The sequence below is a fragment of the Oncorhynchus gorbuscha genome, linkage group LG16 (genome assembly GCF_021184085.1).
Source record: "Oncorhynchus gorbuscha isolate QuinsamMale2020 ecotype Even-year linkage group LG16, OgorEven_v1.0, whole genome shotgun sequence".
In the NCBI taxonomy this organism is placed as follows: domain Eukaryota; kingdom Metazoa; phylum Chordata; class Actinopteri; order Salmoniformes; family Salmonidae; genus Oncorhynchus; species Oncorhynchus gorbuscha.
Window position 1 is genome coordinate 69,853,261 of NC_060188.1, and position 27,706 is coordinate 69,880,966.

The 27,706-nt window shown below is 41.8% G+C and overlaps 1 protein-coding gene and 1 long non-coding RNA gene across 2 annotated transcripts in view; one reads left to right on the top strand and one right to left on the bottom strand.

Moving 5' to 3' along the window:
* Positions 1–87: 87 nt before the first annotated feature.
* Positions 88–22,026, top strand: LOC124000083. Its single transcript, XR_006832541.1, has 3 exons — positions 88–242; positions 644–707; positions 21,364–22,026. It is a non-coding gene; the product is annotated as an uncharacterized LOC124000083 (long non-coding RNA).
* Positions 5,701–27,706, bottom strand: part of tenm1 (teneurin transmembrane protein 1) — a 231,913-nt gene continuing 209,907 nt past the window's right edge. Inside the window, exons 24-32 of the mRNA XM_046306197.1 lie at positions 22,287–22,653; positions 21,346–21,856; positions 20,345–20,517; positions 19,423–19,658; positions 14,140–14,433; positions 13,598–13,988; positions 9,353–10,573; positions 9,083–9,225; positions 5,701–8,958 (exon numbers count right to left, since the gene is read on the bottom strand). Of these exons, the coding sequence (XP_046162153.1) occupies positions 8,203–8,958; positions 9,083–9,225; positions 9,353–10,573; positions 13,598–13,988; positions 14,140–14,433; positions 19,423–19,658; positions 20,345–20,517; positions 21,346–21,856; positions 22,287–22,653 (4,092 nt within the window). The 3' untranslated portion in view covers positions 5,701–8,202. The remainder of the gene's footprint in view (positions 8,959–9,082; positions 9,226–9,352; positions 10,574–13,597; positions 13,989–14,139; positions 14,434–19,422; positions 19,659–20,344; positions 20,518–21,345; positions 21,857–22,286; positions 22,654–27,706) is intronic.

Genomic DNA, 27,706 nt, shown 5'->3' on the forward strand with positions numbered 1-27,706 from the left:
CCTCTCAGGAAATGATATGATTTCCTGTAGGTGGTACCATACCATAAATACTACCACACTGAATGTGTGTCAGTGCTATTCAAAGAAATGTCAAGCTTCAGTATCATAGAGAATGTTTCTGTTTACCACGGGGCTATCAGCAAGGCCACTACTGAGATGATCCTGGGTGCAGTGGGGAGAGATGGGAGTTATCTACTCCGAGACAGTGAGAGTTTGCCCAACACCTACTGCCTATGTTTTCTGTGAGTACGTATGTTTTTGACCACCTAACATCATGTGACAATACATATTTTAAACATGTAGGTTTAGTTATTGCCATTTTGATTGACTTATGCTATGAATTCACATTTGCATCAATGCTGTTCTGATGGAAATGTACTTATCAGCAAGGCGGTGGATAACAATGTTACAGAATGAATCATCAGATAGATGATATGACATGCATATTTGTATGACACACACCTGTGTTTCCATCTTTCTGATTCATGCTCATACAGACTGGATGTTCCATTTCATTTAACTCCAATTTACACAAACTATAGAATACCATAAATACTGAACTGCAATTTACAGTACGATTAAACAAAAAATAACTCTGCATTGAAATGCTGTAATCACATTTTTCTGTTATTTTCACAAAAAGATGCAAAGATGTTGTCTACACCTACAGAATGTTCCAAATCAATGAGGGGTCCTGGACAGTTGAGGTGAGTAAAGAGAAGAAACAGTAATGTTATCCATATCCATTGGTTAATAGTAGATTACTGCATGGACACACATGAATTGCTACAATATACTGCACATTCAAGCACATTTTCTTACATTCTAATTATAGAAAGCATATCCCTTAAGAGGTATGGCCTCAAAACACTAGATACAAAATTATAAAAGGGTATTATTGATATTTAGTAGACCAACCAACCAGGAAAAAGTGCTTGCTTTTAATTTATTTTCTACTTGTTACAGGCTCTTATACATGCTAGATCAAACAATGATGGAAGTTAGGCCAGATGCTTATGGCCCGGCCTACACCTTTAAAACGACTTGTTTAAAAAAATACAGTACCAGTCAACAGTTTGGACACACCAACTCATTCAAGGGTTTTCCTTTATTTGTACTGTTTTCTACATTGTAGAATAATAGTGAAGACATCAAAACTATGAAATAACACATATGGAATCATGTAGTAACCAAAGAAGTGTGCCAAAGAATGCCAAGTGTGCAAAGCTGTCATCAAGGCAAAGGGAGGCAACTTTGAAGAATCTCAAATATGAAATATATTTAGATTTGTTTAAAAATGTTTTGGTTACTACATGATTCCATATGTGTTATTTCCTAGTTTTGATGTCTTCACTATTATTCTACAATGTAGAAAACAGTAAAAATAAAGAAAAACCATTGAATGAGTACTGTAGGTGTGTCCAAACTTTTGACTGGTACAGTATGAGCAAAATATATTACATTTTATGTAGAATGGAAAGCCAGACAAAATTAAACGGGCCTATTTATATAATGAATATGAATTCGGAGGGCAGACATTATTAAATATTAAAGCATTAGACCTCTCTCTAAAGGCTTCAGTCATACAAAAGCTATACTTAAAACCAAACTGGTGCTCTAGCAGATTAGTAAGAATGGCTCACCCCGTGTTCAAGAATGGCCTTTTACCCTTCGAGTGGCACAGTGGTCTAAGACACTGCATGTCAGTGCAAGAGGCGTCACTGCAGTACCTGGTTCCAACAATTGGCCCAGCGTTGCCCGGGTTTGGCCGTCATTGTAAATAAGAATTTGTTCTTAACTGACTTGCCTAGTTAAATAATGGTTAAATGTATATACATTAAAAATCAGATTAGTCTCTCACTTTTGGTTATTTGAAAATGAAATAATCTCCAAAATATCACTATTTTTAAAACAAGCCATAGAAAGTTGTTTGCAATTTCAGTTTAATCCACCAGAAAAGACAGAAGAAATATTACAACAAATATTATGGTAAAACTCAAATATACTAATTTATTTAAAAAATTGTACAGATGAAAAATGTTCAGGCCTTCTGTACATATTTTACTGTAGAAAGTATTGTTGAAAAAAGTCTAGGTTGGAACTATTGCTATTACAATAAAATATATACATTTGATTTTGAACTGGAATAAACTGATTAATCACATCACACAGATGAAGACCAGAAAACACACACACACACACACACACACAGTCCTAATGAGAGGTGTGTGTGGCTGGTTTAAAGTTATCAACAAGTATGTCTATTCTGGGCTCAGTTTTTGACAGTGCAACCCTGTTTCTGTACTTGTTTTTTTAAGTACGCTAGATTTGAGAACTCTGACTCGCATATGATTATGGTGCCAAACTGGAACAGAACATCTGTTGCTTTCTCAGTCATGCAGGAGTCAGCTTTCTGCTGTTGATGAGCAACCCAAAATTGTGAGTGTTTGCCTCAAAAAGCGTCTTGCTTCAATCGGTTTATTCCAGAATAAAAAGTATTACTTGTAATTTAACAGCAAGAGTTCCAACCTAAACTTGTTTTTAACAGTAATTTCTACAGTAAGATGTACAGTAGGCCTGAATGTTATATCTTCATCTGTACTGTTACTTAGAGTTGCACTATCAGTACAGTAGCTAACTTTCTTTGCCTAACGTTAGCTAGCTATTAGCTGTGTACAAGGGGAATATTTGAAAGAGAAAAATCACATATAGTACTATGAGCGATAGTACTCCCTTATTTCTGACAACAATGCCTTGCTAGCTGACTTACTTTTCTACTGTCGAAGCACTGTTTCCTGAATCATTGTGCCCTGTTCTGAAATAACTCCCCGGGTTTACCGTCATGTTGTGGATGTTTGGTCAGGATGTTTCGTTTTAATTTGTTAGTTTTGAGAGACTCATTCCAAAGCACTTCCCTGCACCAAACCCATTGTGGGCACTCGTTATTTTTCAAAGTTTGTATGAAACCAAGAGAGATAAAATCAAATATCGCTGTATGAGTTCAGTCAGAACTGGTGGCTAGCTTGAGTTCATTTGATGACAGTGGTGAGTGATGGCAGGTGAGTGAGTGGCTGACGGCGCATCATCTGCTGCTGAATGACAGCGCTTCAGCTTGTGGGTTGCCGAGTGATCTACAATAAAACTGCAGAAAAAATATGAGGTAAAACGCGAAGCACACGGGCATCTCCCTCCCACTTGCGCAGCTGCCAAACTGAGCTCAGACACGGCTGCTAAGCAGGCCCACTTTGCCATACCGATTACAAAATAGGAGGGGGGGGTCATTGTCCAATTAGAAGACCCATTTGCGACCAAGCTTTAACTTCCTGACTGATGTCTTGAGATGTTGCTTCAATATATCCACATCATTTTCCTTCTTCATGCTGCCATCTATTTTGTGAAGTGCACCAGTCCCTCCTGCAGCAAAGCACACCCACAACATGATGCTGCCAACCCCGTGCTTCACAGTTGGGATGGTGATCTTTGGCTTGCAAGCCTAAGCCTCCCCATTTTCCTCCAAACATAACAATAGTAATTATGGCCAAACAGTTCTATTTTTGTTTCATCAGACCAGAGGACATTTCTCCAAATAGTATGATCTTTGTCCCATGTGCAGTTGCAAACCATAGTGACTTTTTTATGGTGATTTTGGAGCAGTGGCTTCTTCCTTGCTGAGCGGCTTTTCAGGTTATGTCGATATAGGACTTGTTTTACTGTGGATATAGATAATTTTGTACCTGTTTCCTCCAGCATCTTCACAAGGTCCTTTGCTGTTGTTCTGGGATTGATTTGCACTTTTTGCACCAAAGTACTTTCATCTCTAGGAGACAGAACACATCACTTTCCTGAGCGGTATGATGGTTGCATTGTCCCATGGTGTTTATGCTTGCGTACTATTGTTTGTACAGATGAACGTGGTACCTTCAGGAGTTTGGAAATTGCTCCCAAGGATGAACCAGACTTGTGGAGGTCTACCATTTATTTTACGAGGCCTTGGCTGATTTCTTTTAATTTTTCCATGATGTCAAGCAAAGAGGCACTGAGTTAGATGGTAGGCCTTGAAATACATCCACAGATACACATCCAATTGACTCAAATTATGTCAATTAGCCTATCAGAATTTTCTAAAGCCAGGACATCATTTTCTCAAATTTTCCAAGCTGTTTAAAGGCACAGTCAACTTAGTGTATGCAAACTTCTTACCCGCTGGAATTGTGATACAGTGAATTATAAGTGAAATAATCTGTCTGTAAACAGTTGTTGGAAAAATAACTTGTGTCATGCACAAAGTAGATGTCCTAACCGACTTGCCAAAACTATAGTTTGTTAACAAGACATTTGTGGAGTTGTTGAAAAATTAGTTTTAATGACTCCAACCTAAGTGTATGTAAACTTCTGACTTCAACTGTATATGACAGGTGTGTGCTTTTTGAAATCATGTTCAATATACTGAATTTACCACAAGTGGACTTGAAGTTGTAGAAACATCTCAAGGATGATCAATGGATACAGGATGCACCAGAGCTCAATTTCGAGTCTCATAGCAAAGGGTTCTTATGAATTCTTATGTAAATAAAATACTCCTGTTTAAAAAAAAATACATTTGCAAATATAAAAAAAAACTGTTTTTGAGTATAGGGTATTGTGTGTAGATTGAGAATTTGTTTTATTTAGTCAATTTTAGAATAAGCCAATAACGTAACAAAATGCGGAAAAGTCAGAATACTTTCCGAATGCGATGTAGGTTCAGAACATTTGTGAAACTTTACAGCACAGTTGAAAATATATGACAAATAGAAATATAAACTGAATGGTCTTTGGAGATAGATGGGAGGGGTTGAGGGTAGTTGAAGGATGGGACTAAAAACAAACAAAAGATACACGCTGAGAAAACTACGGGAGACCCCACTGAACCAGGAGAGCTTTACCTTGTAAGAATCTTGACTTTCGGGGCCAGAGATATTGAAACTGAAATTAAATTTTTAAGCAGCCAAATAGGATAGATTCTGACCAAATTTACTGAACATAAATATATTACTAATTCCATGATGTAAAAATGTATATAATACGTAGCACGTTATCTGGCCTTACTATATCTATCACCCCATTGCAAACCACCCTGCATCCCACTGCTGGCTTGCTTCTGAAGCTAAGCAGGGTTGCTCTTGTTCAGTCCCTGGATGGGAGACCAGATGCTGCTGGAAGTGGTGTTGGAGGGCCAGTAGGAGACACTTTCCTCAGGTCAATTAAGAAAAATCTTGATACCCAAGGGCAGTGACTGCCCTAAGTAGGGTCCTGTCTTTCTGGTTGGGATGTTAACCGGGTGTCCTGGCTCTCTGAGGTCATTGTATTGTAAGAGTAGGTGTGTTAACCCTGGTGTCCTGGCTAAATTCCCAATCTGGCCCTCATACCATCATGGTCACCTAATAATCCCCAATTTACAATTGGTGCTTTCATCCCCCTCCTCTCCCCTGTAACTATTCCCCAGGTTGTTGCTGTAAATGAGAACAGTGAACTTACCTGGAAAAATAAATAGTTGTTTGATCTAGCATGGATGACAGCATGTAGCAGCAAACAAAAAACGCAAGCACTTTTTTCCAGGTTGGCTGGTCTACTAAATTACCTTATAGTTATTTTGGAAATAGGAAACTTTCATGATACAATGAAATAAACATCAAAACATACGGACAAAGAATTTGCACATTTATTTATTAAAAGTCAAACCTTCAAAGTACCTTGTTTTGAACATGAACTTTCCACACCCAATATATTAATTTCTCATTATTTACACCCACTTCCTGGAGCGCTTGCAGAAAATACATGCCGCTTGGTCAAAGCCCAGAGTAGAAAATGCAGTCAAGCAATAGTGTTTTCATACCATCAGTCTACATAGTATACCGTATATCACAAATGTATCTTGGCAATCTCATCATCTTCGCTCTCAGACTCTGTTACCCAACTAAGACAGTATCATCAATTTGACCACCAATGGGCAGAGAATTATCAATTATAGGGAGTACTATCAATGAATTTACCCAAAATATGTTATATAGTATATCATATAGCCTACGTTTTATACAATTTATTTTTTTGCAATACAACCCAATGAGAATTAAAGTAAAAAACAACAGATAAGGTTGCACAGAATGATATATTGATGAACTTCACAGTATTAAAGTGAATATCAGAATATAGGGCGTTTGGCTTCGTCCAACAGCACTTCATGCTTTTGGTTCAGACTTTTCCACAGTGCTAAATGTTTCATTTCCGTATGAGAAGCTTAGAAAACAAATGTCAGCACACAAACCATACAGATCCCAATTACACAATTACTTGACAACAATACAACCAAATTGTGTGTGTGGGTAAAGCGTGAGGGTGGATGGCTGGACAACATTTGACTTTTTAAACCCCTCTTTTTCGGTTCCAAACATGTCATACACTGATCAAAATAAATTAAATAATTTAAATTAATTCCCAGACTTGAAAGTCAGTCTTAGGAAATAAGGAGGTTTCTTAGATCTTTCAAAGGACTGAATAAACTATTGCTTTACTAAGGCTTGTTTAATTAGGGCTGCATGGAAAATATTTTAGCTGTTGTGAAGATGGGGTAGCGGATGTCGAAATTCCTCAGATAATTTCTGTGGAATACTAGTCACAGAGGCATATAGCACTACTTACAATCTTTTCACAGAGGAATAGGAATGACTAATACTGTAACACAATGTGACTTAGCAGTAAATTAAGCACCAAAAAAAAATGTGTAAATATTGAAACATGGTTTCCAATTAATTTTATTTGTGGGAAACAGCTACTCTCTGTGTGCATTTCTTTTTGAAAAATCCTCCTCCGTATCCACTATATTCGACCTGTAACTGGTACACACATAGGCTCGTCAGCTACGTAATGTGAATTTGTCCTCTTCTCTTGCTGCTTTTCAACCTGTTATGATGTCCTGCTCCGGATGTAAAGTCTATATTTCTATCCACATGGTAAACTTGAAGTGTGCCTTGTCCTACATGTATGGACATTTTTTTTTTTTACAATGCAAACGATTGATTCTTACTAATTAATGACGTTTGGGTTTCTCAGTGGCAGCAGAGACTTATCTTCTATACCGTCTGACAATTTATTTTACTGGGACACTTCAGTCTTTCTAAACAGGGTATGGTAAAGATTGCCTTGTAATGGCATCAGAATAATTAAGGTACAATGAATGTAATACCTGTGCATTACAATATGAGGTATTTGCAGCATTTACACTATGATTTAGCACTTTGTATAGGCCACTATAGTCTGCCCTGCAAGCTCCACTCCATAAGGATTCTAGTCCAGTAGATCAATTATACAAATAATAACACTTTTCATGGTATGGAAAGATGTTTTTTGAATTGTCATCCTTCAAAGTTTTTTTTAAGAGCAGAAAGGCACAAGCTCCACCCAGATAATACATTATATTTTACAATAAGCAATTTGTAAAAAAAAAATATATATAATAATAATGTAAACTATACTGTACAGGTTTTCAGCATGAATACTTTTTCCCGTTGCTCTGTGTAACTCCAGTGATCACTTCTATTGACAGGATTAACAATTAATAATCAGTAACAACACATCAAGTTAAGCACTTGTATCTCGCTAATGCACTTGCTATATACAATTTAATGTGTCTAAACCCACACAATCTACTCCATTGTACCACCAGAACTTCAAATACGCAGGAAGCAGCAATCCAATGCCAGTGAGTCTCGTAGTCACAAAAGACTGTAGCTGTCACTACCATTTCTCAAAACATCAGAGAGATATGTACTGTATAAACTGAAATGAGAGAAATTCACAACACTGTTATACATACAGTATGTATAAAGATGAATTATATGGCAATGAACTTGATATAGCATCTCATCTCAGATTCAGCATATCTAACAGTTTACAAAGTAGGTCAAATTACAGAAGCTAGCTAAATCACTCAAATGAAAGACAGTCAAGAGCTTCAAATGATCAACTCATTCTCAGAAAAAACTAAACAATCCAAACACAGGTGAAACAAAATACCATCATTTGTCACTTTTAAAGGCAGTTGTCTTTTTCTTATTTTATCGTCATCATTCTAGAAAAAACAGTACAACAAATCATTGTATGTCTAAAAACAGACTGTCTTTGGTGAAGGGGAACCCACGGCAGTAGAGAAGCAAGATGCCGCTGTTACCTCCTCCCGATTTCACTTTGCCTCATGAAGTGAATGTTGTTGGCACTGTCAGAGAGCTCCAGGTACTGCTCCACGGAGAGCACGAAGTAGCCATCATAGCCGGGCACCTGTCCAGTGGAGAGCAGCTGCTGCCTCTCCCCCTCTGTCCAGAGCCTGGAGCCCTCCTCACCTTCCTCCAGCCTCCTTTGCTCGATGACCCAGGCCTGCTCCACCGCCCTCTGCCGGGCCACCTCCAGCACATGCTCCCTTTCCTCTTCCTCTGTGGCACCGTAGCGGATGTTGAAGCACAGAGTCCCGTGCTGCATCTGGATGTCAGCGAAGCGCCTAGTCCTCCCACCCACCACTGTCGTCATCTGGGACACGGTCATGTTGATGCCGTTTTCCAGGACGCGACCCACTCCGGTGTGGCCGACCACTCCCAGGTCCCCCTCCAACAGGCCAGGCTTGATAAAGTAGTGAGTGTCCAGACCGCCCACCGTGAAGTGCAGGCCGGAGAGGTAGACCGCGTGGTTTAGGATTGCTGCCACACGTCGGCTGTCCTCGCTCGCCACCCCAATGATTTCGGTGGTGACGACATTATCTCTGATGGCAAACTTGACGCCCTTACCAAAGATGGAGGAGATGGCAGAGAAGCGGGGCCTCCGGCCATGCCACGCCCCCAGCTGACCACTCACCTTACGCATAGGCAGCCGGTCCAGAGAGATGAAGTTCTTCAGATGTTTCTGCAACTCACACTGGATACCCAACAGAACCTGGCAGACAAACACACATGGGATGGTTATCTAATGATAATAAGGATTATGAGGAGGTTATGTAATATCTAAGGATCATACTGGAGATTAGGCTCTGTCTAGGCCTAGTCTAGGTTTAGCTCACCTTACTAGGGTCCCAGTCTTGTGTTTTGGTTTGAGTCCTCATCATTTCATAAGTTTGCTCCATGCTCTCCACCTCCGGTTTGGGGTAACCAGGGACAACGTTGTGGAGCTGGAACCCAAACAGTTGCAACCAACTGCTAATGTCTGGAGACAGAAGGTATTGAAGAGTCAATGACAGTGCATAGAATTTGAGATTTTGTCATGCAACACAATTGAGAGTCCTATTTTCTATAGTTTAAATGTTTGTCTTCAGGAAGTAGACATAGTTTACCTGTAGTGAACTTGGTGACATCCTGTAACTCTCCAACCGGGTAGTTGTTTTTGAAGGAGTAGAGGTTGAAAGGCTTCGGGTTGATGCTGAGCTCCATCCACAGGTTATGGTTGGGAGTGGTCCACCTCCCAGCCACCACATCATAGTCCCTCCTCCCCAGGTGGACCAGCTTTGTCAGCGCGTCATATAGACCGCCTTGGAACCCGATGATCAGCTGAAAGGATGGGTTTGAGTCTTGGTAGATGTCTCCGTAAGGGGTGTAAAGCATCTCCTTGACGATGTGTCCTCGGCTACTGAAGATGGCCAGTGGCGTGCCAGAGTTATCACAGGCTACGTAGTACTCCTCCCCGCTGCTCAGCTCCATGGCGATGAGGTGTCCCTGCAGGTCATAGTACAGGGAAGTGATCTCAGAGCTGGAGTGGTTGTACATGTGGGTCACCCTGGTGGGTTTGGTCAGGTCAGCGTAGAAGAACTGCAGCTGCTGGCCGTCACTGGTCCTGCTGGCCACCCGCCTGCCCAGGCCATCGTAGCGGTAGTGAACACTCCTCTCTGACACTTTGTCAAACGCTTTTGCAAGCAGCCCGTTGGAGTTGTAATCAAACATGACATTGCCCCGCAGGTGAAGAAAGCCATCTTCATCCATTTTGTACTGAATTTCTCCGAGTCGTGTTATGCGGTCTCGTAAGTCGTAGCGCAGCGGCGTGAGTCTAGCACTGTTGCCATGACTCAGTAAATTAATGTTGCCATTGAGGTCGTAACTATAGCGCCACTGTGGCCTATCATTCACCGACACAGCCTGGAGCTGACTATCAGCATCATACTCGTATGAGTAGCGTGTGATGTTGTTATCCACACCAATTCTGATGTCACAGATAGTGATGCGGCCCATGTTGTCATACTGCACTGTCATCCAGTAGGCAATAGACTTCAGGATCTCGTACTGGACCTCAATTACTTGTCCGTTCGCATTAAATATCTTAGTGTGCTTCATGATGTGTGTAGTGATCACTTGATTGAGGTCATAGTTTATGACACTGAATTTTCCAAACTGTTCAATCCTTCCAGACACGTCAACATAACGGTAAAGGTCAATGGGAAGAGGAGTTTCATTGATCATGGCCTGCATGCTGGTGACCCGGAAGTTATTATAGCTGTAGTCAAATCTGGCATTCACCAGGCCCTCCACACTAAACCTATAGATCTGTCTCCCAACCAGAGGACCTGTGGGGAGAAGGATGAGGTAATTAAAGTTAGATTTCTCAACATTTATAAGATGAAATTACAATTTCATCTTTAAAAAAACTCAGGCATAAATGAAACAGTCTTTTATAATGAAGTACATTTGCATGACTCTAGCAGCTCTTCAAAGTTTGAAGACATACTTATTGTATCATCAATAGCAGAGCAGAGATACCCAGAAGACTAATCCAGTACCTCAAACAGTCTTGTTCACACCCATATGGATTGCACATTATAAAACAGAGGCAAAGTATTTGTATGTCTGCCTAAACTAAACTAACGAACTAAAGCAGAATTAAAGACTTGTACATTTTAATCACTTCTGTCCTTAGGATATGAAAATTGTATTGAGATGGTTGCATGATATTATGTGACTGCAAATGAAGTTGGAGGCTGCTGACCTGTGATGCTTGAAATTGCAGGGGTGTGATACATTCAAAGCAATTGAATGGCAGTTAATTAATGTGGGTTTATTCACTCTCCCATTCAGCTCTGTAAAGGCCTCTAACAACATATTCAATACCTTCATTTGGGCTCAAACCAGCTGAGGAACTCAGAGCAAAAAGGCAGAGACCTCACTAAAAAGACTGCCTAGCCTACAGTATGATACTTAGTGTACTGTAGGTATGAGAAAAGGTTAATTCATTTGACATCTACACTACTGAAGTGATAGTGTGTAATAGGCAGTGGTGTAAAATACTTTGAGGTACTACTTTAGTAGTAGCTGCTTATATTTTTTACTCGATTTCATTGCTTTTTTTTATTAGATTACTTTTTACCCAATTGGTAGTTAACAGTCTTGTCCCATCGCTGCAACTCCCATACGGACTCAGGAGAGCCAAAGGTTGACATTGACACAATGCCCGCTTAACCCAGAAGCCAGCCACACCAAAGTGTCAGAGGAAACAGTACACTGTGTCAGCGCTCAGCCCACCACAGGAGTCGCTAGAGCTCGATGGGACAAGGACATCCCAGCCAGCCAAACCCTCCTCGAACCCAGACGACGCTGGGCCAATTGTGCACCGCCCCATGGGTCTCCCGGTCACCTGCAACAGAGCCTGGGTGACCACTAGGATCTCTAGTGGCACAGCTAGCACTGCGATGCAGTGCCTTAGACCACTACGCCACTCAGGTCACTTCATTCCTAAAGAAATTATGTACTTTTTACTCCCACACATTTTCCCTGACAACCAAAAGTACTCATTACATTTTGAATGCTCAGGCAGGACAGCAATATTGTCGAATTCACGCACCTCCATCAATATAACCCATTGTATTCCCTACTGCCTCTGATCTGGTGGGCTCACTAAACACATAAATACTGTGTTTGTAAATTATGTTTGAGTGTTGGTGTGCCCTTGGCTTTCTGTAAAAAAATAAAAATGCATTTTGGGGATGCCTGGTTTACTTAATATAAGGAATTTGATGTATGGCATTTACTTTTATGTTGTACTTTTACAGAAGTATCCTGTAGCCTGACGTGTAATGCTCGACCCGTTCACTTTAACACCACAAGACAAGAAAATGGCCAAAAAGAGTAGAACCAGCTAATCTGCTTTAACTCTATGATTTGACTTTTATATGTTTCTTTTGAAAAACAAAATATTAAAAATGGAATAGTTTCACCATTTTAAAATGAGAGTTCAGTTCACGTAACAAGGTTGACCTTAAAATGAGGGACAGATGTAAATGAATCACTAATCATATAAAATAAATCATCTTTAAAGCAACAAAATAACTAGGGCTTTACAATGGTGAAATTTTGGGATTAAGTTGGTTAATGTCTTCATCGAAGTGACAGTGTTAACAGAGAAAGATGTTGAAATGCTGAATTTTGGCCCGATTGCAAACCTTTATTCATATTTAATTCTCCATGTGGTCTATATTAAAAATGGCAGTTCATTTAATCGAACAGGCTTTTAAAATTCAATATTCAAATATCAAAGGGACGCAAAAGGCACTCATTTCATGGAATGACCCAGCTACATTTTCTAGTAATATATCCAGGCTTATCATTGAGCCAGCCAAATCCACCGGCCAGGCTATATAATACATTCTTAAGTATTCTCATCCATGCTCTCGCTTACCATCATCCCTCTCTCTGCTGTCCCTGATTACTTATTTGCTTCAAATCAGACTTATTGTGGCCCAGCCAGTGGAGGACCTGGGATACTATTAAGTACAGGTTCATGTCAATTCGTTAGGAGAAAAATCGAGGTGTATCTGTGCATGGAGATCAGGAGAGACCAGCAGAGTATGGTGACCCCCAACAGAGAGGCATGTATGTCTCAAAAGGACAGAATACAAGTCTGTGAAGCTGAGGAAATTGCTCATCAGTGCACAGCAGCACTCCCAATCTCCAACTATCCAGAATGGTTTCTGATTTGGTGCCCTATATAATCAGTGTGCAATTCCATATCCGCTTTATAGGGATTTCAAATCCCAACAAAGTTTCGGAGTCGTCCATGGATTTAGGTTCCAAAAATAGATTTCAACTTAGCAGGATGAATAGGATATATACATTCTCATGGGTGAATTATTGGGGCCATACACCTGAGGATATATTTTATATTTCAAGAGGTGCTAATAGTGTACTTCATGATGGTATGCTCAATCTCTCAAAGCAGACTTATATGTCAAACTTTAAGTCTTGTCTGACATAAAGCATTATCAGAATTGCTTATAGTGATAAGAACTCACAATAAAGGATAATCCTCAGCTATGCCTAAAGGCCTCCTCATCTCATATAGTTTATTGTATTACACTCCTGCAGAGGCACAGCCATTTGTGGTTTAGTTTCTTACATTAACCTGTCATAATACATTCCATTATAAAAATCAATAAGCTACTTTATGGCATGCCATTCATTTTGAATCTCTTATCTTCTTGTCATTATGTGAGGATCATACGTCATTACTGAAGTTTAACTGGCAAGTTTTCGCTTGTAACGTTCTTCAGCGCTATTCCCCATTAAGTTAACTAGAAGGTTGGTCTGTTTTGTGGTACCTGTCTGTCTGTAGCGGATGGTGCACATGAAGCCCTGGTTCATGAGGTGGATGGTCTTCACCCCCCCAGAGGCCTCTTCGTAGGTGTAGGTGACCAGGGTGGTGTCGTACAGGATCTCTGCCAGGCGGGACTGGCGTGTGTAGTGGTAGAGGATACGGCGGCCCGTGCCCAGGTACAGAGTCTGGAGCAGGCGGCCATCATGGCTGTAGTCCTGGATCACAGACGCTCCGCTGCTGTCTGGTGGGCTGTAGGTGTTCCTGTAGTAGCCCACTGACAGCATGGACTGCAGACTGTGACGCACCATACTGGGCATGGTCACAGATATCAGGTAGTCTGTGTGGTCATACTCAAAGGTGTACCGCCGCTGGCTGTGCAACAGCAGCATGACCGACTGCAGAACACACAAACAAAAGTAGATTAATACTCTGAGCTACAGACTGCCACCTAATTCATATATATATATATACATACAGAACAAACTAACATCTTTATGCATTGGACTCTTTCTGGAGCCATCACATGTCTAGCAAATTACTGAATACCTTCTCCAGGAAAGTGTAGCTCCATATCTTCCCACTGGTCCATGTTCTGGAAACCACCTTCCCGTTCTCATACTCCAGTTTCTCTGACCAGTTACCCCTCTGGATGCTGGTCACCAGGCCTGCTGAAGAATAGGTCACATTCACCTCATTGTACTTGCTGCTGGGAGACCAGACGATGGGACGACCCATCTGGTCATAGAGGATCTGCAGGGTGAACTTGCGGTGGTCGTCATAGATCTTGCCCACTCGTGTGGCTTGGTTAAAGTCTATGGACAGCACATTTCTGTTGTGAGCCTGGGGTTGGTGAGAGACAAGAATGACACTTGAGTGAGTGGTACAGCCATTCCTCTGACTAATACTACAGCTATTGACTATTTCTCCCAAAAGTTTGCCATTTTATCTAGATAACAATGATGCAAATGTTTCAAAAACAAATCCACTGTGCCGATTTCAAATGGAGGCTTTTAAAGACTTCAATGTGATGGTAAATGAGTGTTTCACCATTAATAGCAATTCAGACAGGCAGTAATGGAGCTGAATGTTCCCTCTGCCTCAGCTCAACTAGAAATGGGCCCTAAATGCTTTTATTTCATTTAATCCTAATTTGGAGGAGGAATAAGTCAAACATTCTGCACCCTTTCCCCCCTCATTATCCTCCTCTCTCTGACAGAGTCATCATCGTCTTTCCCTCTCTATGTGCATGTTCAATGAAGTCTGGGTTACAATTGATTTTCCATTTTCACTGTCTGAATCTAAAAATATTCCACTAAGAAGTTCTAGGGATCCATAATATTTGAGCAAGTCATGTGTAAATGTGACTCGTTTCAGTAAACTAGGCGTATGTTGCGCACGACTTCACAGGAGAGGCATTTGAATGTAAACTTTTTTGCTCAAAATGATTTTTTTTGGCAGAAATGCCTTCTGGAACATGTGAACTTTCATGTGCCTTAACAAACTTGCATGCCATCTGTAAATAGGAATAAAATAGTTCAATTTCAAGTTGGTTTAGCCACAGAAAAAGGTAGGACCCTTCCCGTTAGCCATGATTGGCTTGGACATACCAAGAGATAAGTTTAGATTGGTCTGCCATGTAGCACGCTTCTGTCTATAACATAAGCTGCTCAGTATGTGAAGGTAGTCCTTTCTAATGCAGCTTTAAAAAAAAAAGATTTCACAAACAACTGAAAAAGTATTGCTAATGCTCTCCACTTTCTGGAGGACCGAGTTTTGAAATCAGTGGAATGTCCGGTGGAAGCAGACTATTGTATTAAACACCTGTCTCCGGGTTACATTTTAAAACGAAGGGCAACTGTGGCATCCATTTTATTTTTTTTATTTTTTATTTCACCTTTATATAACCAGGTAGGCTAGTTGAGAACAGGTTCTCATTTGCAACTGCGACCTGGCCAAGATAAAGCATAGCAGTGTGAACAGACAACACAGAGTTACACATGGAGTAAACAATTAACAAGTCAATAACACAGAGAAAAAAAGGGGAGTCTATATACAATGTGTGCAAAAGGCATGAGGAGGTAGGCGAATAATTACAATATTGCAGATTAACACTGGAGTGATAAATGATCAGATGGTCATGTACAGGTAGAGATATTGGTGTGCAAAAGAGCAGAAAAGTAAATAAATAAAAACTGTGGGGATGAGGTAGGTGAAAATGGGTGTGCTATTTACCAATAGATTATGTACAGCTGCAGCGATCGGTTAGCTGCTCAGCTAGCTGATGTTTGAAGTTGGTGAGGGAGATAAAAGTCTCCAACTTCAGCGATTTTTGCAATTCGTTCCAGTCACAGGCAGCAGAGTACTGGAACGAAAGGCGGCCGAATGAGGTGTTGGCTTTAGGGATGATCAATGAGATACACCTGCTGGAGCGCGTGCTACGGATGGGTGTTGCCAAAGTGACCAGTGAGCTGAGATAAGGCGGAGCTTTGCCTAGCATGGCCTTGTAGATGACCTGAAGCCAGTGGGTCTGGCGACGAATATGTAGCGAGGGCCAGCCGACTAGAGCATACAAGTCGCAGTGGTGGGTAGTATAAGGTGCTTTAGTGACAAAACGGATGGCACTGTGATAAACTGCATCCAGTTGGCTGAGTAGAGTGTTGGAAGCAATTTTGTAGATGACGTTGCCGAAGTCAAGGATCGGTAGGATAGTCAGTTTTACTAGGGTAAGCTTGGCAGCGTGAGTGAAGGAGGCTTTGTTGCGGAATAGAAAGCCGATTCTTGATTTGATTTTCGATTGGAGATGTTTGATATGGGTCTGGAAGGAGAGTTTGCAGTCTAGCCAGACACCTAGGTACTTATAGGTGTCCACATATTCAAGGTCGGAGCCATCCAGTGTGGTGATGCTAGTCGGGCATGCGGGTGCAGGCAGCGATCGGTTGAAAAGCATGCATTTGGTTTTACTAGCGTTTAAGAGCAGTTGGAGGCCACGGAAGGAGTGTTGTATGGCATTGAAGCTCGATTGGAGGTTAGATAGCACAGTGTCCAATGACGGGCCGAAAGTGTATACAATGGTGTCGTCTGCGTAGAGGTGGATCAGGGAATCGCCCGCAGCAAGAGCAACATCATTGATATATACAGAGAAAAGAGTTGGCCCGAGAATTGAACCCTGTAGCACCCCCATAGAGACTGCCAGAGGACCGGACAACATGCCCTCTGATTTGACACACTGAACTCTGTCTGCAAAGTAATTGGTGAACCAGGCAAGGCAGTCATCCGAAAAACCGAGGCTACTGAGTCTGCCGATAAGAATATGGTGATTGACAGAGTCGAAAGCCTTGGCAAGGTCGATGAAGACGGCTGCACAGTACTGTCTTTTATCGATGGTGGTTATGATGTCGTTTAGTACCTTGAGTGTGGCTGAGGTGCACCCGTGACCGGCTCGGAAACCGGATTGCATAGCGGAGAAGGTACGGTGGGATTCGAGATGGTCAGTCACCTGTTTGTTGACTTGGCTTTCGAAGACCTTAGATAGGCAGGGCAGGATGGATATAGGTCTGTAACAGTTTGGGTCCAGGGTGTCACCCCCTTTGAAGAGGGGGATGACTGTGGCAGCTTTCCAGTCCTTGGGGATCTCAGACGATATGAAAGGGAGGTTGAACAGGCTGGTAATAGGGGTTGCGACAATGGCAGCAGATAGTTTCAGAAATAGAGGGTCCAGATTGTCAAGCCCAGCTGATTTATACGGGTCCAGGTTTTGCAGCTCTTTCAGAACATCTGTTATCTGGATTTGGGCAAAGGAGAACCTGGAGAGGCTTGGGCGAGGAGCTGCGGGGGGGCCGGGGCTGTTGGCCGAGGTAGGAGTAGCCAGGCGGAAGGCATGGCCAGCCGTTGAGAAATGCTTGTTGAAGTTTTCGATAATCATGGATTTGTCGGTGGTGACCGTGTTCCCTAGCCTCAGTGCAGTGGGCAGCTGGGAGGAGGTGCTCTTGTTCTCCATGGACTTCACAGTGTCCCAGAACTTTTTGGAGTTGGAGCTACAGGATGCAAACTTCTGCCTGAAGAAGCTGGCCTTAGCTTTCCTGACTGACTGCGTGTATTGGTTCATGACATAGAGGGAGAAACATTCATCCATGTATAGAGTAAGAGAGTCTAGCTAGCTACATTTTCAGATATTATACGTGTCAGAAAGTCATTGTCATTGCAAGTTAAACTGTACTTTTAGCTAGCTAGCTAACATTAGCTGGCTGGTTCACTAGCTAACGTTACGTGTATGATCTGTGTAGTAACATTATTCGTATCTCAGAGCAATTTGCATTGCTAGTTGTAGCCTAATGTTAGCTAGCTAGCTAATATTGAACCTAGTTGGTTAGTTTTAGCTACCAGCAGATTCATGTAGGGTAGTAACATTTTGAGTTGGGATTATGGTTCATTGTTAAGATAGCTACATTTATAAACAAAAGACTCCACTATGCAAGTAATCGTTTCACTGTACCATTTACACCTTCTGTATCCTGTGAATGTTACAAATAAACATGATTTTATTTGATACAGTGTGCGTTTACCAGAGACGGTAATGTGAAGAACAACATGACCTGCACCAAAGTCAAATTATTATACGTTGGGCCAATGAGACAGTGTCCAAGTTCTGAAATTCTCCAGTAGAATGCCCTACTTTTATTTCACACTCAAAACCATAAGGTATTTTCTGTAATAAGCTGGCAATTAACTTGTAAATAATGACCTTGTTGTGAGTTTATTTTCCTGTAATAATGAATACAAATGAGCTAAAGTTAAGACATTGTCAGCTCTATGATTTGAACATTATTATTATTTGAACAAGATAGAAACATTGTTTAGAAAGTTGCTTTTAGGTGCCTGGTTTGCTAGATTGACATATACTAAAAAAAAATTTTAAAGGATGGGTTTATTGGTGTTAAAATACCAGTTATGCTATTTTACATTTTTGTGTTACATTTTATTTTACGTTTTTGTGTTTATACTTTTTCATAATGACAAGTTTGATATCGGACCACAATAGAATGTTGGGCACCCGAGTTGCGTAGCGGTCTAAGGCACTGCATCTCAGTGCAAGAAGCATCACTACAGTCCCTGGTTTGAATCCAGGCTGAATCACATCCAACCGTTATTGGGAGTCCCATAGGGTGGCGCACAATTGGCCCGGCATCGTCTGGGTTTGGCCATGTTATGCCGTCATTGTAAATAAGATTTTGTTCTTAACTGACTTGACTAAAAATGAATGATGTCACTTCGACAACTGTCTACAGACATAGCATAAACCAGCCTTTAGTCTTGAAATCTTTGGTTGTTTAGTACACTACCATACTCACTATGTTTAGCACATGGCCTCACATGTGAATCCTTAAAGAGATGGGTAGAGCTAAGGCTTAAGGTGTGAATAATCGTGAATGGGTGTAGAGAAAGAAGAGCTCTCCAGTATGTGTACCAATGGGCCCTTTTCTCAAAAGTGGGGTTACAAGTTTATCAACTTTCAAAGCAGAATTACTTTCCCCATTGTTCCTCAACTGTAGTATACGATATACCATTTTCTAGCTCACTACTTTTTTCCAATGTAAAAATCACTTTCAAATTTTGCTACATAAGACCAAATTGAGCCGGTCAGTCACACATCTTCTATTTAACATGACCTACAGTGTTATGGAAGAGTCATCAAACTCCCATAGGGTGACATTAGGTCTGTTGTATGTACGCTGCCATATTATACCATATGTAGACATTCCTCCCACACACACACACAAACATATGGTGAGGGGTATTGTGTTCACGCTGTCTGTTCTGCATCTTCCTCACCCTGAGCCTGCGTTCATAGGCCGTATAGTTCCCTTTAGCCTGGTCTCTTCTCTGCCTCCACTCAATGACGCTGTGAGCATGCTCGCCCGGCAGGGTGATGTTACACTTGCCCACCGTGGGGTTGACCACGCCCGCCGAGATGTGGGGTTCTGTGTTCAGGGTCACCTCCATGCCACTGGCGAACGTCACCCACAGAGAGCCGTCCGAACTCACACGGTACGTGTTCTGGGCATGCTCTGTGTGGGGCCATGGGACAAAGAGAGAGAGAGAGAGAGAGAGTAACAGAGAATTAGTGAGTGTGTGAGAGAGATAATTAGTGAGTGTGCGAGAGAGTAAAGTCATTCAGTATTACAACAGGGACAACTCATATTGTGACAGAAGACGGGATCAACTGTAGACTACATACCGTACATGGCAGTTATAGCAGTCAGGGCATCCATTAATACCATTGTCATCTCTTCAATAAAATGCACAAATTATATTCTTCACAGCTCTTATTGTAGAGATAACAGAATGGTATATTATTGCATGTGCCATGTGACATTTCATTGGCATCCCCTTGAGTAACTGATGAGAACCTGGCTCCGTATGTGTCTATGTGAGAACAGAGGTGTGACTTTGTGAAAGGAGACTTCTTCTCATTTCTTTCCTGTTTACTTCCTCACCAACTCTTTACAACTTTGTCAGACCTGCCATATCATTGTTATTTTAAGGCTCTATAAAATTGCTGTTGGGCCGTTATTAAAATTGTTCACCTCATAAAGACATGCATGTGAACAATGTGTTGAGGACACCGAAATAACAGATACAGGGAGGAATATATTTGCTTCATCATTGGTAGTGAGCAGACAACATAAAAAGCTACTGCATGATAATGAGAGAAAAAACGAGATGAGAAAATGACACGGAACCTTACTACTACCTTGGCGTAATGTATAGATAGTGCTGGCAGCAGAGAAGTTTGTGGCTGTGATGAATTTCTCCCGATTTGAAGTGTCTGCTTCCACCCGCACTGATTTCTCCATATTGCCGTGGAAACTGCTGACCTCTCCCGTTGGAAAGGTGACATTGATGAGATGACCGTCATAATTATACCTGGTAAAGGAAACTCAGTCAAATAACATCCTACCAATGTGTGAAATGTGGATCTTACATCATTGTGACATCCTTGTGTAGTAAAATGGTAATATTTCAGTGGATTCGAGAATATTCCTATTCTGAAAGGTGTAGTTCCCCAGCTTCACCACTGGGAGGCAGTATAATGATGCTGCTGGAACAAAGGAGCCAATGAGGTATGACCTCCAAAGGCAGTCTTACCGCAGGACACTGAGGACAGTCTGAGAATGGGTTTTCGGTGGATTTAGGATTTTTCATAGAGACACAATAAAGGAGAGGGTTTTTACTGCCGATCAAACAAAATTAAGAGGCAGTGAAAAGGATTCTTTGCCCCTGACATCCGAAAGGATTTTAAACCCAAAGCACCCCTGAACAAATCCCTAAAAATGCCTATGCAAACATTTTATATAATCACACTATTCCCAGTTCCCTTTGAGGCTTTGAATTGCCAACAAAAAGAAGACAATTTCTGCAGGCCAGCGTATGGATTTGCCCCAATTACAGAAAAACATAATTTTGGAAATAATCTATTAGAAAATACATGTATATTTCATTTTTTCAGACAATGTAATTTATACGCACACATATCTTTCAAATTTCACACATTTCTAACTCTAAAAAAACTGCAGCAAAATTCTGCAGCAAAATGTTACCGTATAACGGGAGTGTAGGTGGTGCACTTACAGCTTCACACAGGCAGACAGGAAAAATAATATGGCTATGATCTGAAGGGTGCTAATAGATGATATTATCAAGCAGAATGAAATTGACATGAATAGAGAGGAAGGAGCATGGTGGAAAACTCACTCATATACTGTTGTCCAGGCGTTCTCATTGCTCATGGTTGCCAGGAGACCCGAGTTGCCATGGTAGCTGATCTGCGCCAGGTCATGCGCCAGGGCGGAGACTTTCTTGAGGACGCCCCCGTTGCTGATCGTGAGCCAATAGACCTGACCCCCGGGAACCAGTAGCCAGAGGGGGACACCGTTGGCATCGCGGCGCACATGGACCATGGTGCCGTCGCTGGTGACCACGGCGCTCACGTCACCCTCTCCTGAGTAGGTGAAGTTATAGACGTAGTCTCCGGTGACCAGGCTGCGGGTGTGGAGGTGAGTGCCGTTGACACTGAACAGATAGAGCTCCTGGTCCACCACAGAGGTGATCTCATACATGCTGTTCTGATTGAGCTGGGGCCTGTTGGGGGACAAGGCCCTGATACGGATGTTCCCCAGGTCAGAGATGTACAGAGTCCCATTAGGGGAAACAGCCAGGGAGGAGGGAGCCTTCAGCTTGGCATCACGGGCATATCCACCATCTCCTGTGGGAACAGGACAATGAAGAAATTAAGCACTTAACTAGCTAAGGTAGAATACATTGAGTCAAATGAGAGTCAATCATAAACAACTATTTATGTATTCATACTTTACTGAATAATAATGTGGTGTTTGATATGTTGCAATGTCAAATAAAGTTGTTATGAATAATACATCCGGGACAATAAAGTGAGGAGTGTTGTGTGAAAGGGAAATAAACTCGTTGTTCATCCCACCACTCCACTGAGCTATTTCACACGTTAAAGCTTGTTTGTTTTGTCAAGCTAGACTGATGCAACTATAAACATTGGGCGGGTTATAATAGTTCCAAATCATTGCTTCAGAGCATGTCCATCCAGAGAGCCTCTCTGCAGGCCTTTGATAGACTGCTGAATTGAGTCTGAGGCATAATGGCATGCTCAGTAGGGGACCCACCGGAAAAGCAGTCACAGTTGGGGTCGATCTTGCAGTCACACTCAGTGGGCGCCCCGGCCACCACAGAGATCTCCCCGTTGGTGGTGACCTGCTGGATGCGGTTGATCTTCCTCTCGTCCGTCTCAGCGATGTAGAGCGTGCCCTGGTGGGACACGGTGATGGCCTTGGCTGCCTCCAGGGTGGAGTGGACGGCTGCCTTACTGACCAGGTAGTGGTCGATCCCAGGGACCTGGCAGTGGATGGGCCGGCCCGCCACGATCCTCACCTGGCTGCTCTCTGACACCTGGATCACTATGTTGTTGTCCAGGATGTACAGGGAGTTGTCCATCGGGTTGACAGCCAGGTAGGTGGGCCATTCTAGACGAACCTAGAGCAGGGAAAACACCGTTTAACAAGCATATACACTGAGTGTACAAAACGTTAGGAACATCTTCCGATTGAGTTGTATCCCCTTTTGCCTTAAGAAGTGCTTCAATTCATCGGGGCAAGGGGTTAAAAGTGTTCCACAGAAATGCTGGCCCATATTGACTCCAATGCTTCCCGCAGTTGTGTCAAGTTGGCTGGATGTCCTTTGGGTGGTGGACCATTCTTGATACACATGGGAAAGTGTTGAGCTTGAAAAATCCAGCAGCGTTTCAGTTCTTGACACAATCAAACCGGTGCGCCTGGCACCAACTACCATACCCCATTCAAAGGCACTTAAATATTTTGTCTTGCCTATTCACCCTCTGAATGGCACACACAAAATCCATGTCTTAATTGTCTCAAGGTTACAAATCCTTCTTTAACAGTCTCTTCCTGTTCATCTGCACTGATTGAAGTGGATTTAACAGGTGACAACAATAAGTGATCATAGCTTTCACATGGATTTACCTGGCCAGTATGTCATGGAAAGAGCCGGTGTTCCTAATGTGTTGTACACTCAGTGTACTTGTCATATTGATGGATGCCACACAGTTTCTCCTGAAACATTTCCTTTCCAGTTGTCCCACTGTCTTTGATTATGCATTATATTGCAATGTTATATAAATGTAGTAGTAAGAATAGCACATATACTGTGTAGACTTCTTGGACATTGTCTGTCTGTGTCACATATTCAGAAATGTCAAGTGGGCAATTCATAATAGAGAACATTTTGTGAAAGCCTTATAATAGCATGTGACTACTGAGAAAAAAAGCTGTACGTTGTGCTCGTTCTGTACAAGTAGTAATGTCACTGTAAGGTCATTTTTGGACGTGTGCTCACACTGTGTTCCCATAAGACTCAGCTAAGGATACATTTAAAATAAAAAGCTCCATGGTACAGTTCACTAATTCTGAGTGGGATACTTAAGGGTGCTGGACAAAGTCCTAATAAAGAAAGCTTCCCATATAATCACCCCTGTGTTTAATTGGATCATGAAAAACCATTCTTACACCACAAATAATGGGTGGTAAGTGTTCCTGCACAATAGGGGTGAATGATTCAGATTGGTGGAGGATATAATTAGTTGCCATCTCACCTTCAAGCACTCGGAGATGATCTGATGAAGGGGCTGTATGCAAGTCAATTGTCCGTGAATGAAAGGAATCCGTTCAGAAATAATTTGACACTTCTCTACACAGGTAACAAAATATACTGACAGCATAGCGTCCGCACATTGAAATTGGAGGTACGTTTTCCCACTGCAGCCATTGTTTTAAAGCACATCCTAACACGTCTGTCTTGTGAGAGAAGACTGGCAGCTCAGTGTTTGAAAATAACTTCCCACAAAAAGAACACAAATTGACAATACATGAACATATTTTTCTCCCGCGTTTTAAAAAGCAAAATCAAAGCAATGAGCTCCATAAAAAGAAAACGGTGATATGCTTGCATTTTGTTTGCCTGAAAATCTGGAATGGTGAGAACTGTCACATATATGATAATACGCTATCACTGAACTATTCCATTCTTTAAATTCACTTTATACCCACACAATGCTAATCTGCTTGCAGTGACTCAATACAACTCTCTCCTAATCTTTATAATAAAGTGCCTTATTATTCACTTGAAGGGGTCTCATTTGCTAGGGGATGGGAACCAGAATGGTATGCCTTATTGCACCGTAAAGCCTGGAGTGGTGGATTGGATGGAGTATTGGACTCTCTTTGTTTCTTAGATCTCTCCAGCCTTCTATTGTTTTCAGAATGGCTTGGGGGAGAAACATATTCCTCCGGAGAATGAGACAATGTTTCTCAGCCAGTGTGATGCAACAATGAAATAACCTTAATTTTCCTCCTGCACAGCTTTGGTCCAAGCTGGGGACACAGTTTAAATTGATTGTCAAATGCAATAAGAATATGTTTGTGTGGCTGTGCATGCTAAGAGGCCTTAAGCCTTGCATACCCCGAAAACATGCAAGGAGAATTCTGGAGAAAGGGAAATACCACTGCCAAACATATATGTAAACTACAGTATCAACCACAATTTCAAAATGGCCAACACACATTACTGTGATTAAAGGCCTTGGCCTGAAAGTTTGGACATTTTATTCCATCACAGTGGAACATCAGACTTTGCATGTAAGATACGCGAGGAGGAGAGGGAGACAGCCAGCTCACAAATGAGCATCTTGAGGATGAAGTTGCTTGGAATAATTTCACTGCATAACACATCAGCGTAAAAGGCATTCAGAAAACCAACAAAATGAAAGCCAGGAACACAAAGCCTGAAATATGGACAGTAAAAGAAAATCTTTCATGCAAGATATTATCTGAATTGCAAACATTTAATTTAATGCTTCATCCTGCTGCTTCTCATATGACTGAGCTGTTGACAAATGTCTATGGGAATAATAGGCAGTGTCAATGACTGGCTTATTGTGATGCAAAATAGGGTATACAGTATCCTCCTATATGAAGGTTTAATTGAGACGTTATATACAGTACTGCAAAGTCCCTGTAGCCTCTCTAAAGCATCAGCCGCAGAAAATGCAAATGCTCTGGAGAAAACCCACACCCGTAATGATGTTATATAGTTATGTATCTTTTCATGAGCACTTTGATGGGTTCATCAGCACGTGATCCAGTCCAGTGATACGCATGGATAATCTTTCTAAAGAAGCAAATCTGTGCATAAGAGGGGAATTGCACGCTTCTTATGTGATAAGCCCTTATGAGGGCACAGCAGTTCATTTCCTGTTGCCTATTCAGAGCTGTGAGACCCACTCAGATGCGGGTCAATGTGCTGTGTTGCTGTGAAGAAGAGAGAAGGGGAGAGAGATGTTGAGAGAAATAGCAGAGCGAGAGAGAGAAAAGGGGGGAAAGAGATAGGAGGACAGAGAGGAAGGGAGAGGGGTAGAAAGAGAGAGGTAAAGCAAGAGAGAGAGTCTGTAGAGAGTGACTTTAATGCAGTGGTCCCAAAACTTTTGTGAGCCAAGATCACTGAGTCAAAATGAAGGGCTGAGATTTACCTCTCAGATAAAAAAAACATGACTTAAAGAAACGTAAGCCTATGCAAAACAGTTTGCAGCAATGAGGTGTGTAGTAGGTTATATGCCCAATACATTTATCACTGCATATTGGCTATGCTTGAATTACCTTGCCAATGTTGTTCTTCTCAGACCATTGTCATATTGTATTTCAAAACATGAGGTATATAATCAAACTGGTAATATATCACCACTTGTATTACTTGTGAGCATACATATATAGTTGAAGTCAGATGTTTACATACACTTAGGTTGGAGTTATTAAAACTCGTTTTTCAACCACTCTACAAATTTCTTGTTAACAAACTATAGTTTTGGCAAGTCGGTTAGGACATCTACAGTCGTGGCCAAAAGTTTTGAGAATGACACAAATATTAATTTTCACAGTCTGCTGCCTCAGTTTGTATGATGGCAATTTGCATATACTAACAGAATGTTAAGAAGAGGGATCAGATGAATTGCAATTAATTGCAAAGTCCCTCTTTGCCATGCAAATGAACTGAATCCCCCAAAAACATTTCCACTGCATTTCAGCCCTGCCACAAAAGGAGCAGCTGACATCATGTCAGTGATTCTCTCATTAACACAGGTGTGAGTGTTGACGAGGACAAGGCTGGAGATCACTCTGTCATGCTGATTGAGTTCGAATAACAGACTGGAAGCTTCAAAAGGAGGGTGGTGCTTGGAATCATTGTTCTTCCTCTGTCAACCATGGTTACCTGCAAGGAAACACGTGTCGTCATCATTGCTTTGCACAAAAAGGGCTTCACAGACAAAGATATTGCTGCCAGTAAGATTGAACCAACCATTTATTGGATCGTCAAGAACTTCATGGAGAGCAGTTCAATCGTTGTGAAGAAGGCTTCAGGGTGCCCAAGAAAGTCCAGCAAGCACCAGGACCGTCTCCTAAAGTTGATTCAGCTGCGGGATCGGGGCACCACCAGTACAGAGCTTGCTCAGGAATGGCAGCAGGCAGGTGTGAGTGCATCTGCATGCGCAGTGAGGTGAAGACTGAGGATGGCCTGGTGTCAAGAATGGCAGCAAAGAAGCCACTTATCTCCAGGAAAAACATCAGGGACAGACTGATATTCTGCAAAAGGTACAGGGATCGGACTGCTGAGGACTGGGTTAAAGTCATTTTCGCTTTGTATAAAAGCGTCTGCTAAATGGCATATATTATTATTATTATTATATTATGAATCCCCTTTCTGGTTGTTTGGGGCATCCGGAAAAAAGCTTGTCCGAGAAGACAAGGTGAGCGCTACCGTCAGTCCTGTGTTGTGCCAACAGTAAAGCATCCTGAGACCATTCATGTGTGGGGTTGCTTCTCAGCCAAGGGAGTGGGCTCACTCACAATTTTGCCTAAGAACACAGCCATGAATAAAGAATGGTACACATCCTCCGAGAGCAATTTCTCCCAACCATCCAGGAACGGTCTGGTGATGAACATTGCCTTTTCCAGCATGATGGAACACCTTGCCATAAGGCAAAAGTGATCACTAAGTGGCTCGGGGAACAAAACATCAGTATTTTGGGTCCATGGCCAGGAAAATCCCCAGACCTTAATCCCATTCAGAACTTGTGGTCAATCCTCAAGAGGCCATCGGGTGGACAAACAAAAACCCACAAATTCTGACAAACTCCAAGCATTGATTATGCAAGAATGGGCTGCCATCAGTCAGGATGTGGCCCAGAAGTTAATTGACAGCATGCCAGGGCGGATTGCAGAGATCTTGAAAAAGAAGGGTCAACACTGCAAATATTGACACTTTGCATCAACTTCATGTAATTGTCAATAAAAGCCTTTGACACTTATGAAACGCTTGTAATTATCCTTCAGTGTTCCATAGTAACAAAAATATTTAAAGACACTGAAGCAGCAAACTCTGTGAAAATTGATATTTGTGTCATTCTCAAAATGTTTGACCAAGACTGTACTTTGTGCATGACACAAGCAATTTTTCCAAC